At 34.9% G+C, this 14,687-nt stretch overlaps 1 protein-coding gene across 1 annotated transcript; it reads right to left on the reverse strand.

Annotated features, from left to right (window-relative positions):
• Positions 1-9,982: 9,982 nt before the first annotated feature.
• LOC140366070 (ADP-ribosylation factor 3-like) lies at positions 9,983-14,539 on the reverse strand. Its single transcript, XM_072452734.1, has 5 exons — positions 14,486-14,539; positions 12,589-12,772; positions 12,328-12,438; positions 11,344-11,468; positions 9,983-10,369 (listed from the first exon to the last, which is right to left on the reverse strand). Exons 2-5 carry the CDS (start codon positions 12,734-12,736, stop codon positions 10,208-10,210), a joined length of 546 nt encoding a protein of 181 aa, XP_072308835.1. The 5' UTR covers positions 12,737-12,772; positions 14,486-14,539; the 3' UTR covers positions 9,983-10,207.
• Between the last annotated feature and the right edge of the window lie 148 nt (positions 14,540-14,687).

The raw sequence follows: 14,687 nt of genomic DNA on the forward strand, positions 1-14,687 counted from the left end.
TAACACCAAGACTAAACCAGGTCTAACACCAGGACTAAACCAGTTCTAACACCAGGACTAAACCAGGTCAAACACCAGGACTAAACCAGGTCTAACACAAGGACTAAACCAGGACTAACACCAGGACTAAACCAGGTCAAACACCAGGACTAAACCAGGTCAAACACCAGGACTAAACCAGGTCTAACACCAGGACTAAACCAGGACTAACACCAGGACTAAACCAGGTCAAACACCAGGACTAAACCAGGTCAAACACCAGGACTAAACCAGGTCTAACACCAGGACTAAACTAGGTCTAACACCAAGACTAAACCAGGTCTAACACCAGGACTAAACCAGGACTAACACCAGGACTAAACCAGGTCTAACACCAGGACTAAACCAGGTCTAACACCACGACTAAACCAGGACTAACACCAGGACTAAACCAGGTCTAACACCAGGACTAAACCAGGTCTAACACCAGGACTAAACCAGGTCTAACACCAGGACTAAACCAGGTCTAACACCAGGACTAAACCAGGTCTAACACCAGGACAAAACCATAAAATCAGATCTAAGATAGAATAAAATCAGGACTAAATCAGGACTAAAATGCAGGAGAAGCTTGCATACTCAGTTGCAGTACGGTACCACAGATTGAGAATCACTGCTCCGGATTTAGTTGTTGTCAATTGTAAAGGGAAGTTTTAGTTTTAGTTAAGTTTGTGTTTTTGTGTTGGGAGAAGAGAAGTGACTCTAACAGTTAATCTTTAACCAGGAAGTTTTTCCCAGAATCATTTCTTCCTCATTAACAAACTGATCATTAAAACAGGAAAAAGAATCCGAGAAGTTGACAGCTTTTTGAAGAAGTCAGAGGTTAAAATAGAATAATAATAATTTCCTAGCATCAAAATACTCAAAGCTCAGGGTTAGACTGAGAAAAGTGAATCATAAATTCTCCTCAAACCTTCCACTTTTAAAAAAATCTTATTTTACAATTTTATGTGTTTTATTTTTTTATTCTAATTTAATTTATTTTTTGGAAAGCACTTTGGTCACCTCTCAACACAAAGTCAACTAACCCTAGATTTGCGTTAACTCATAGTCATGTAACTTTTCTGGAGGAGGGTCTACATCTGCTTTACCTGGAATGTTCCACAGTTTGTTTGTTTGTTTGTTTGTTTGTTTGTTTTGTATGGACCAATTTAGTCTGAAATAAAGTTGGTATAGGTTGTTTTCAGATCTTAGAATGAGATGATGTCACCTCAGAGCCAGGATCCCCTCTTGATCACGTTGTACTTTGCTGTAAAATATCTATTTTTTGTCTGTGGAGCTTTTGTTTTGCTCAAAGCAGAGCTATAGCTTGTTTGCTAACGTAGTTGGTGATTTAGGAAACTTCAAAAACATCTTATTCAAGGAAAGAAAGGTAATAAGTTCAACTGTGTCTTTATCAGTGATTAAAGTGAGTGAAGGGGCAGTGTTCTGTTGTTTATCTGCTTTAACGGTTTAATTTATTTTCTTCAGTTTGTTATGTTACAGCCTTATTCCAAAATGTGGATACATGCACAATGCTGCTTCACGCTAAGCTGTCCTGTCTAATGGAGCTTACGGACCAAAAAATCCTCTTAAAAAAATCTACAAACAAGACCTTATATTTGTAGATTTTATAAGGCAACGTGAAAGAAGATTGTTTGAATTATTTGTAAATGTACATGTAAAAATAAAAAAAACACCTCTACATAAGTATTCATAGAGAAGGTTAGACTTGAGGCTGTAATTAGCGCCAACAGTGCTCCAGCAAAACATGAGCAAAGGCTGTGAAAACTTATGCATATGTGTGGTTTTTTAAAAATACATTGGCAAAGAATTCAAACCACCGCGTTTCACGTTGTCATTATGAAGTATTGTTGTAGAATTTTGAGACAAATAATTAATTTAATAATAAAACGTCGCTAAATGCGACGCAATTTCTCTCAAATGCGATGCATTCGTCAGAAAAAAGTGCTTTGTATCGCAGCTTTTGCGATACAAAAATGCGTGTTCCATTGTTTAACCAAAGCGCCTAAAAGTACTGATCACTCGTCAATCGATCGTCAATAACGGCCTGACACATGTAGGACGCTGTGTGGACATGACGAGTCCCGCTGCTGTCACAGATCAGAGTCTGAAAGTGGGAGGAGCCACGTGCGGTAAAGTTAGCGTCAGATTCAGACTTCCGAGGTCAATAGCTCCTAAACGCAAAAGTCTTTGCAGATCATACACATGCCAAAATACTCATATTTACACTGCCACGTGACTAAGACCTCGTTTTAAAAATCAGATGCGTATTTTGTGCGCAGCGAATCACACGGCTCCGAATCATGGATGTATTATAATATCTGGATAGGGTACGCCCCCTCTGCCTCTGGCTCCAAATTGAGTAGTGGCCACTTCGCAGAATGCAGCCTTTTGGTCGGACCATTTCAGGAGTTCGGCCTCTAAAATTACCAAACATGCTAAATTGTTTTTAGTCTAAAAATAAAATAGAAGGAATTTCACTCTTCAACTGTTAAAATACTTAAAAAATACATTTTTAACCTCCCGGTGAACGGTGTACGCGCACCGAGCGCGCACCTAACCCTCATGAACGAGCCTCGGGAGAACACGTGACGGAAACTAAACACAAGCAGAAGAAAGTGACCAGACGAGACCACGATACTCGTAAGTTGTGTTTGTATGTCATTCCTCACGTTTCACACATCGTTCCATATGAAGTGTAAAACAACGATTACACAGTTAACACGAGTTAACACAAGTTAACACGAGTTAACACGAGCTAACGTAAGCTAAAGTTTAGCTACACAAAGATGCAACAACACGTCGTGATGGCTCGTGCTTCTGCAAATAAATAACTAATTATTTATCTTACTAAATGTTCTAAGAGACAAGAGGTTATGCATAGATCAAGGAAAACTAGAGAAAGAAGGGAAATAAAGTGATATTTGTATTATGTGCTATAAAAAACAACCAATAATTCAAATATAACCTGCTATAATGGGTCATATCTTACATATATAAATGTAAAGGTGTTTAAAAGTGACAGTCCTGTACTTACAGGGGCTGAGACGACATTTGAGGTTTTATTACATATTTCATAATGAAGTGTGCTGTGTTTAAACAAAGCACACGCTTGTTTTGTATAGGAATGTCATGGATTTACTTCCATGGAATATGTAGAGATTTAGCAAACATGTCAGTTATGTTCTAACTTCTAAGGTTTAAACTTATGCATAAATAAATTACTTTTGGTTCTAGCTTTAAAAATTAATGTGAAAAGAGGAACTTTTGTGTTACAGAGCGAAATGTAAATCTGTCAATAACATATTCCAGCTTTTCTCTGTTAAATGTGCAGAATATATCAACGTTCTAATGAGTACCTTTCTCATCTTCAGAGTGCTGACCAGTGAGTTTAGTCTGTCTGTGCTGTCCAGAGCTCTACAGGTCACTACAGGTCACTACAGGTCACTACAGGTCACTGCAGACCTAATCACTGCAGACACAGAGTCATCTCAAGTAAACTCCTGACGACTCCAAAGCAAAAGGTATTTTAATAATAACTTGTGCCTCGACTAAAAGTAAACAGTGTAGAATCAGTACTTTGAATTTATAAAATGTCTGTTTTGTTATGACCAAAAAAACTAAATGATAATTGTTCTTCAAAAGAGACACTGATGTGTCACATGTGTCTGTGAAGCAGCTTCAGGACAAACATGTGAAGTGTATGTTATATGACTTGTATAATCTAATACATATGAAGTGTATGTTATATGACTTTTATAAATCTAAACATATGAAGTGTATGTTCTATAACTTGTATAATCTAAACATATGAAGTGTATGTTCTATGACTTTTATAAATCTAATACATATGAAGTGTATGTTATATGACTTTTATAAATCTAAACATATGAAGTGTATGTTATATGACTTTTATAAATCTAATACATATGAAGTGTATGTTCTATAACTTGTATAATCTAAACATATGAAGTGTATGTTCTATAACTTGTATAATCTAAAGCTGTGACATGTTCTGTTTGTCTCTGTCATACGATGGAGCTGAACGGTGCAATTACTGAAGTACAGAAGACTGCGTAGCCATGGAAACAAAGTCTTGTTAAATACTGAGATATTCAGTATTTAACGCAATAATGTCACATTCATGTGCATATAACTGATGTAAAAAGAGTGTTTATTTTACCATTATTATTAGTATTATTTTGTCTTACGCTGTTTTTATTTTATCTTTATCTTTATTTTCCTCCTCCATTCTTTATTAAGGTATGAGAGGTTCTGTCTATAGGAGTTTTTGTTTATAAGAGTTCTTCTATTAAGATCGATCTATTAAGAGTGTTTTTTAAACTTCCTATAAGTTTTCTGTCCTTTTCCTCTGTATCTACTGTGTTGCAACAACGACATTTCCTCATGTGTGGACAATAAAAGAATATCTTATTTTATTCAGTTTGTTCTATTTGACTTATACAGGTTGTTTTATCATTGTTAATATTTTTATGTTGCACTGAATCACCAAAGCAAGTTCCACTGTTTGTGAATTCTTTTCTTTGACAATGGAAATACATTTTCTGATTCTATTAATGATGATAATAATAATGAACAGTACACAGACTCCAAAACTCCTTAATAAGGGACTCCCACATTGTAGCTTTAAAACTCATTGTAGCTTTAAAACTCAACTAAAACTGGCTAAAATCAATTTATCATTTAAGATATTCCTTTATTGTCCCACATGGGGAAAAATATAATCAGATTTGCATTTATTGAACAAGTTCATTCATGTTCATTATTCGTATTAAATACATTAATAAACAAATGTGTTTTGTATTTATTAAATATTGACATGATACAAAAACGACAGAAAAGGAAACTGAATATAATTAAATACTGCTTAACTCAATTATGTAACAGAATCGATGATTATATTTTATATTTCTTCTCATCTGATTAAAAAAAATGCATATTGGCCAAATTATATTATGTAAATAAATAACTGAAAAGTTAATAACAAAATAAATACCCAAACCAAAAACTACAGAAAATGATGAGGACGTTATTCCACCTCTAAATGTAATTCATTGTCATTAAACCAGACTTTTTATCTTAACACTTCTTTATAATTCTCTTAAATATCAGAGCTTTACAACATGATACATGTATATTTATAGATGGATATAACAATTCATCATTATACGTTACGTAAACAGACTATTTCAAGCCGAATCATTCCAAAAGTCCGTGTTGACTCTTCTCGCGACGTGCGCGCTCCCGACGCCAAAGCCTCACGGCGATGACGTCACAAAAGTGGGAGGAGATATACCACTGTTCAGGAAGTAATGCGGAACTAAAAAACTTTTTTGGAACCATGCGCCAATGAGCAGCTCCATAGGTTTCAATGGCGGCCATCTTGGCTTCCGGGGGCTTGCTCCGAATGTGCAGACGGAGCCGAGACGAGTGCTTAGAGACCGTCATCAAATGTGCTGCCGGAACCAAAACGAGAGTATTTAGGAACCGTCATCAAATAGCAAAACGAAAAATAGAAACGTTTTATAGCTGGAATAAATAAATAGAGCGGTACAATTTGAGTAACACAATAAATACACCATGATAGACACCACAGCAACCTTTATTTTTGCATCAGAAGCTTAATACATATTTTTTTGTGAGTGTAAAGACAATTAATATGTAAATGAGACTCCTGCAAATAGTAATCTGATTGATGATGATATGGAAGAAAGTTGTAAATGAGGCCATCTGACTTGGTGTTAATTAATATGTTCAACAACTAATTTTATTTGCAAGTTTTCTGTTTTATTTTTGAAAAAATAAAAATAAAAAAGTGTTTTAAAGTTAATTTGTTAAGTTTTTTTTTTTTTAATAGAATGTTTACAAATACATTTGAAATAAATAATCTTGTTACATCAATGGAAAATATTGATTGTTAGTCACTTTCGTGTTTTGCTATGCAATTATCAAATTGCCAGTGCTGCAAAAAATCACGGATTGTTTTGCAGCACTGCTATACAAGTGAAAATCCTTAATCTGAGCCCTGGGCTGTAACATAACAAAATGTGGACATAGTGACTTTGACATTGTATTTAGCAGAGTTGTAGACTTTTTCATTTGCCATTAGATTCTAGCAGCTCTTTCACATTCTACTTGTGTTTTGAGCATTTACAGGGGAAAATGTCATGACTCACCCTTGACTCTCATGTGTTTTTGCCACGCAGCGCTGTGATCTGCATAACCTCTATCATATGGCATTAAAATTACAGGTCAGATCTGAGTCCACAGTAAGAATGCAAGATTAAAAAACAAACAGGCAAACAAACCTATAATTGAACAAAACAAGCATGAAGCGATTAACACCAGAAATTTTACAGCGCCTTTAAATTATTTTAGTCCGTTTCCATCTGTCACTGTGACTAATAAACTTGAAACTAACATTAATTTAGTGTTCTATTTTGTTTTTTATACGGTTTACTTACCTGCTAATAGTATTACCTAGTCTTGTGCTAGTTATTTTTACTTTATTTTATTTTTATTTTATTCTATTATCATTATTTTATTATTGTTATCAGATTTTTATCTTTATTTTGTATTTTTATTATCTATTTTATTTTATTTCCCCCCCTCCATTCCCTATTAAGATAGGAGAGGAGTTTTGTTAATAAGAGTCTTTTGTTTTGTTCATAAGAGTTCTATTAAGAGTGTGTTTTGAAACTTCTTATAATCTGTCCTTTCATCCTGTTTCGAACGAAATTTCCCCTTGTGTGGATATTAAAGGTTTATCTTATCTTATCTTATCTTAATCATTATGATTTTGAATTCATTGTTATTATTTATTATTATTACAATTATCATCATCATCATTACTATTATTATTACTATTATCATCATCATTATTATTTACTCTTAAAAAATGGCAACATCTTCAAACAGAGGTTCACTTTGTCTAATTGTCTAACTACAGAAGGGAAGCTCATTTTATATCAATGTTTTGTGATTAAATACTGCCCTCTACTGTCAGTAACATGAAAATGCAAAATGACTGCAAATTCTGCCATATTTTCACTTCTACAACACATTTGACATGACTAGATATCTGATATACTGCTACTACTACCGGTACAATGACAACTACTAAACTTTATATACATAACTTGTTTGTCTTTTTTTGTGGTATGTTCTAATTATTGTAAAGCTACTAGAACAAAACACACTGATCGAATTGGACAAAAAACAGTCAAAAGGAAATTGTTTTATTGATCCAGCTGGCTCTCGCCACATCTTTCTTCAAATGTGTCACTGTAACGTTATAATCATGAATATCCAGAACCATCTTCATTCATTCAATATTATTTATGATTCCCACAAACACTTTTCACAAATTAATGTCGGTGCAAAACGCAAAATTGTACTGGACAAAGAAATAAACCTTGCCTTTAACATTCCGTAAATAAATATGCATACATTTATGAGCTTTATGTTTGAATAATCATTAAAAACACAAGATATTTAAGGCCACAAAATGTAATCATGAATATATTAACTATATATTATATAAAAACATTTTGAAATAGCAGAAATAACAGCTAGAAGTGGAATAATTAAAATAGCAATAGTTTGAAAGATATTACAAAATTATATAACAAACGTAATAATCATTCACTACTTGAGTAATATTTTCACTCAGTTGAATTTGATTTGAGAACTATTTCCACTTCGAGCAGAAAGAATGACACTCACAAATCACTGTATCTTGCTGGTATATAATAAATGTAAACTATAATGAGTGTGCTGACATAACATTTAAGAAATAAAGCTATAAAGCATGAGAAAAGTGTTCAATGGCAAAAACGGATAAGTGACATTTGAACAAAAGTATTGAATGCTTATATTTCACTCTGTGTTTTCAAAGGTCAAATCTATTTTAAGTGCAATAAAAACATTATTCTACCTATTTTTGAGCAATTTCCCTCAACTGTACTCTTATAATTAATGTGTCGGAGAAAGAATAATGAAGAAGAAACAACTTTGTGACTCATTTTCAAAACGGACACATGTGCTTTTGTCACACACTACAAGCAAACACACACAGACATAGTGGGTGAAGTGTCTTGCCCGAGGACACAGCTAACCACTTCTCACAGCTAATGCTAACGTTCAGTTATTAATATTATATTAACACTACCAAGTGAGAGGTTGGTATAAAGTTATCATTGATGCTTGAAATCAGAATTTAAATGGGAACTTAACTAGGGCGACATGACCCTCTTTTGTTTGTCCCTCGTTGCACTTTTAATATTAAATAGAAAGCAACAAAACATTAATATTTCTCCCAATAAACAACATTTTAGGGTTTGGGCTTTCTGGGTTGTAAATATAATATAATCTATTGCTATTCAAAATATTCTAACTATGTATCATGTCCATTACATCACCACAGTGTCCAACTATTTGAGGTGGTCACCATAAACTCAATGAAGGGAAGAATATTTTGTATTCAGTTACAGAATACAATACCTGTCTTTTAGTCCCTAAATATAAAACAAATCACTTTAAGAAAAGTTTTGTTCCAGCTGCTATTTACTTGATGAACATTCAATTTTCATTTGTAGCGCTACTTTTCATTGGAACACTGAACTTTTGATGTATTTCTTTGTCTTTAACAGAATTAATGATATGTGTGAAACAAATTGAGGTAAAAACAAAGCAACCTGAAACTGAAGACCTTTGTAACAAAATGGAGAAGGAAAACTCACTTTAAGAGCTGCGTTTTCTGTTTTTTCTCTCTAATTACGTGACATTTGGAAACTAAACTGTGCGCGCAAACACCACAATGTATTTCTCTGATTTTTTATGTAACTATATTCTAATAAAAGAGTAACTGTTTCTCGAAATTAGTATTCTGAGTCAGTATTTTTGGAATTCAGTTATTTCCCAACACAGCCTAAACCAACTATTTTTTGCTAAACAGGTAAACAAGGCTTTTTATGATTCTGTCTACGATGCACAATAAGTATATAATTCAATTTTGGTTCGATTTATGATTGTTGCGTCCTTTAAAGACACTGCAAGACACTTTAAACACCTTGTCTCTATGAATGTTTGTGTGATTGATGGATTTTAGCAGGTGAAAGCAACAGAGTAAATAAAAAAGCCACGCAGACTTACTTATGTGACGTTTACACAGATAAACACCAATCTCGGGACAGAAATGACACTACGTTAAACAGACACTACACGGCGGACACACTAAACCAGTGTCGAAAGATTGCTTATCGTTTGTGTGAGTCTAAATCAGGGAATAATTTACAGTTTTTCTCCGAGGCTTGAGCTCCAAAAACATTGACTTAAGATTTACATTGCACATTTGTTGCAGTAGTTTGTCTGGCCACTAGGGGTCAGTTATTGCATTTCGTAGACAATATTGTAACTTTACTTCACCAAACGTCAGACAATAGAAGCTTGTCATTGTCAAACTAAAGTACAGCAGCTTTGACATGTCATTTATGTCTTGCAGGTGAATAGGAAAAAATCTTAAAATTAGAGCAATTAATAACAAATTTCTCTAGTGGTTTACTGACATAAATGTTTTTCATCATGTTTCCATATTAAGAAAACATTTTGTGTAAAAATGGCAGAAATTGCACATGTTTGGGAACTTATAAACATAAAAGTCTTAATATTGTAGAAACATTAAAAAATATATATTTAGAATTTGAGTAGAACATTTTACTAAAACATAAAATTTAAGTTTAAACAATAAATCTATAGAGGTTAAGTTGATTAAATTAAATATTAAAACATATTTAGATGCAGATTTTGCCTAAAAACATGACCTTTTAGCATTTCAATTCTGATTTGCCTTGTGACATTAAAACAGCAATTACACCTAAATGCATTACTCTGTTTGGCTAATCTGATTCATTTATTAATTGAACATTTTTTGCACTATTTGCTATTTCGTCCATCACTTTACTGTTTTCAACCTCTTCAAGCACAAGCGATTGAGAAAAACTGTAAATCAGTCTCAAAGCTAGTATTAGTCCTAAATCCATTGTTTCCTCATTGAGTGACTCGTACCTGACAAACCCTTTCCTCACCTCTGCGTTATTCCCCGTCATTAAAACAAAGATACATTAGTTCAGTGGATCTCCTCTTCTTATTTCTTGTTCTTGAGCTGATTGGCGAGCCAGTCCAGGCCCTCGTAAAGCCCGTCACCGCTGGTGGCACATGTGGCCTGGATGTACCAGTTACGGTGGCGCAGCGAGTGGAGCCCCAGCTTGTCCGTGAGCTCTGCTGCGTTCATGGCGTTTGGTAAATCCTGGGGGGAAAACACAGGCCGGTCAGTTATTTCTTACTTCGATCGTGATTATTTCAAACATGCACGTTCAAAGGTTAACTGTGATGGACTGAGTGACACATTTTCAGCATCATAGAGATTTACACAACGTGCCCAAAACTAAAGAATGCATAAACAACTAGGAGAGAACCAGAGTTTAAACTAACAATGAAAATGCATCAGTTCCTTTGATATATTTTTGAACAGACCCTAAACCAATGCCACAAGATTACAATGTTTTAAAAGTACGTAAGGTAGTAAGGACTCTCAACAAGAACAACAAGAACAACAATCACAACCACAACCACAACAACAACAACAACAACTCTACCCCATATTCCCAAAACTGTAATTATTTACTGAAAATACCCCTTGTTCTGAAAAACCTGCCTAAAATATACACTCAATAAAGTCTCATGAAGGTCGCCCATTTTTTCTCATTATAACTTAGTTTGGTGATAGCACCTGCGGTAAATATTTATCATAGTTTTACTTCCGTTGAGTTGCAGTTTGTGAATACATTTAATAAAAATAAAATGAAAAAAATGTCAGGAAGTAGAGCTGAGTTCTAAAAGAGAATGCCTCTGTGATGTCTTCAATGTGCAGCGTGCCATTGACAAGTTACACTTAACTGACACACTTTTCTGTTCAAATAATCATTCAACAAAATAAAGATGTTATATGTTATTATTGTTTTTAAATCATTGATTTTGGCTCTTGTTTACAGTCTGGTTGCTAGGTAACAGTTGTGGAATCACCATATTTTCTGCCCATGTCCAACCAGGAAGTACAATTATAAACTTTACAAAAATGGTCAATCCAGGGACCAATATTCAAAATGCAAAGTTAAATGTGTGGTCTAACCTGTCATATAGACTCTACGTGCTTCTGTGTGATTAACTTTACATTCATTTTAATCTCATTTCTTCAGTCGCAGTGATGATAAAAGGTCGGACCTGTTTGTTGGCGAACACCAGCAGAACGGCGTCTCTGAGTTCATCTTCGGCCAGCATCCTCATGAGCTCCTCTCGTGCCTCGTTCACTCGCTCGCGGTCGTTACTGTCCACCACGAAAATCAGTCCTGGCGACGAGAAGGGGGTGGACCAATGGTGAGGGCACTTCAAAGTATTGTTAATTCAGTCATATTCACACGTTGTGTGATCGCACCGAAACAACGAGTGCAACCAAACCAAACTATGTCCAAATGTGTTTTATCACAAACATTTAGAAACCAGTAGCTGACAAAATATAGACTGTGCAAAATGTGTGTTACATGTGTTATACAGTATCAGTCAAGCTGAAGTAGACAAATGATGAATTAATGGAGTTTATGACCTGACATTCTTTTAATTGAAAAACGCTGCTCAACATCACGACTGAGTGGCAGAAAAATGGACACCACAGCTGTGTTTCTTTGCTTTTTTTTGGGCTTCTTTTTTGGAGCTATTGTTTAGCTAGAAAGTAAATCAATTTCTTCAACACTTGGACTAGAAAAATGTAATAGGTTGAACTGTGTGCGATCACTAAGTCTGCATCAGTGATAAATGTGAGCTGCAGTGTCCTGTTGTTTACCTGGTTTATACACCTGCTTAATTAAGTTTATTCTTTTAAATGTCAGGTACAAGCCAAATATTTATCACAGAGCTGTAGACTTTTACATTTGTCATTAGATGCTAATATCTTTTTTCACATTCCAGTTGTGTTTTGAGCTTTTACAGGAGAAAATGTCATTACTCACCTACAAAACCTCTATACTCCATAAATTGAATTTACCGTAACAGTATTTAAATGTAAAAGAGGCAAAACACACTCGGTATCAACCATCTAGATTAGAATTAGAGCTTTAACTGTTTGGACAGGTGTTGAAGAACGAGCACTAACCGGCGTCTATCATCACAAATAACAGCGGCTTCGAGTGTGAAAGAGTGAGCTGTCGTTACCTTGTGTGTTTTGGAAGTAATGTCTCCACAGGGGCCGGATCTTGTCTTGTCCGCCCACGTCCCAAACTGTGAAGCTGATGTTCTTGTACTCCACCGTTTCCACGTTAAAACCTAAATATGTTTAAATTTGAGGAAAAAGACATTGACTCATGACATATTTGTGTTTTTGTCTAACATATAATTATAATCTATGTTGTTATTTCTATTATTGATAGGCATTCCACTAAACTGACAGTGTTTTGCAGATGTCAAAGCCCTCACCAATAGTCGGGATTGTGGTCACTATTTCTCCCAGTTTGAGTTTGTAAAGGATGGTGGTTTTTCCGGCAGCGTCGAGTCCCACCATCAGGATCCGCATCTCCTTTTTCCCGATGAGGCTCTTCAACAAGTTGCCAAAAATGTTCCCCATGATTGAACAACTGTTACGGTTTAAAGGGAAGAAAACCTGAAAAAACAAATATTGACAAATTCATACACGTATATTTCAAATTCTGATGTTTTTTCAAATGTCACAATGTAAGTCACAAAGAGTTCATATATATATATATATATATATATATATATATATATATATATATATATATTCAAAATGAACAAAGCTGAAATTTCATTGGATCCTAGTCGAGTGATGACCTCATCACTTAACTGTCCCCCGTTGTGGCATAAATAATCCCAAGAAGAGAGTATATTTTAGGACGTTTTACTTAATTTGTCTACTCGTCTTACTTACTTGTCTTACTCACTTGTCACTCAAACCAGAGACAGGTGGATCTCATGCTTTTTTCCTGAAGCAACAGAAAAACCCCTAAGCAGAGCCATGACCAGAGGCTGCACTCAATCTGTTACAACCTTCAACTGTTCCTCCACCACAAAGCCAAGCCCTGGGAGCAAGAGCGCACACTGCCCCATTTAAGGACAATTTACAGCAAGAAATACCCACTGAGTGTTCATTCATCTCATTTGTTTGGACAAGGGTACATACATGTCAAATGTGTTTGGTAAAACAAAATTAAGTCTAATTTATTACACAAGACTCGAGTCAACCTGCATGCCAAAATAAAAACAATAAGCTCAATTGGGAAACTTCATCTGTTTCTTTTGCGCAGTGTGACTTAATTTGCAAAATGTATGTCTCTCTCATCTCAATCATTATCAGGGTCCTAAATATGGCTGCACAATAAATCACTTAAGATTGAAATCACAATTTGAGTTGGCGCAATAATAAAATCCCAAAAGAACAAAATATCCTGCCACTTTTTGTAGTAAATTTTTTTTGTACTTTAGATCTTTATAAACGTTATGATACGTATGTGTTTCTTGGTTAGTTTCCTACTTATAAAAAATATAAATCGAAAAGCTAATTGCAGGTGCAAAATATAGAAATTGTATACATATTTTCATAAATCATAAAGCTCTAGTCCTAAATTTAAACATATTAATGATGAATGATAGATCAACGTCGAAGTCGAACAAAGTTTACTTTTACATCTATACATTCATAGCTACAAAGGCAATAAATAACATTAACTACAAATCCTGAGGAGAAACGACTTGCTAAAAGTAAACAAGATGCTACAATGAACTGGATCAGAAAACAGGGATAAACTGTATACTATTTCCAAGTAGTATTTCCAAACATGGAATTAGCAAAGATCCCAAAAGTAAAGCATAAATAGGTCACTTTCCTCACGCGGTGGCCCCTGGGTCACGCAGTCCGTTTCTCTGTCCGTGGTGCTGAACGACGTCACCTCCGCATTATCCGCTGAAAACTGTCATATTCAACTCTTTTCAAAGCTCTGTCTACCTTTGAAGATGCAAATTACACCAGCATCTTCTGGCTATAGTGAGCTGTGTTGTAATACTGCAACCTGGTTTTTTGCCAATGTGTGCACGTTTACAGTCACATTTAACACAAATTCGAGGTTATACAAAGCCTAAAATCACACTATGTTTATTATATTTATTTTTTATGACGATAGCTAGCGTCTATACCCGGTTCATACCTCATTCAACCAACCTCCTAAAAATTGTACTTTAACAAAAAATAGATATTTCTATTGCACAAAACGAGACAAAATGTTAAAAACGACAGTATCATAATCGCATTGAGAGTGTCTAGATGGATGTTTTAAATGGTATTAGCGGTGTCATCACTTACCGTGGAGCAGAGCACAGGCTCCACAAAAGTCTCACGATATTTTCTCTGAAACAAATCCTCAGATACAGGAGACTGGCTTAAAACCTCGCGAGACTATACCACACACCGCCTGAGCAGTTATATTCAGTGTGTGGTCATTACTACAAGGGTATGTGTAGGGTTTATTGCGAACACAGAGCAGTGCAATGAAACAACGTTACTA

The sequence above is a fragment of the Eucyclogobius newberryi genome, unplaced genomic scaffold (genome assembly GCF_026437365.1).
Source record: "Eucyclogobius newberryi isolate DKJ021-1_F unplaced genomic scaffold, fEucNew1.0.hap1 SCAF_19, whole genome shotgun sequence".
NCBI classification, from domain to species: domain Eukaryota; kingdom Metazoa; phylum Chordata; class Actinopteri; order Gobiiformes; family Gobiidae; genus Eucyclogobius; species Eucyclogobius newberryi.

Coding starts and splice junctions, on each gene's coding strand:
- LOC140366070 (XM_072452734.1), bottom strand. CDS start 12,736: ATGGGGAACATTTTTGGCAACTTGTTGAAGAGCCTCATCGGGAAAAAG. Junction 12,439..12,588: donor GACCACAATCCCGACTATTG/GTGAGGGCTTTG, acceptor AAACATATTTAG/GTTTTAACGTGGAAACGGTG. Junction 10,370..11,343: donor TGGTGTTCGCCAACAAACAG/GTCCGACCTTTT, acceptor TTTTCCCCCCAG/GATTTACCAAACGCCATGAA.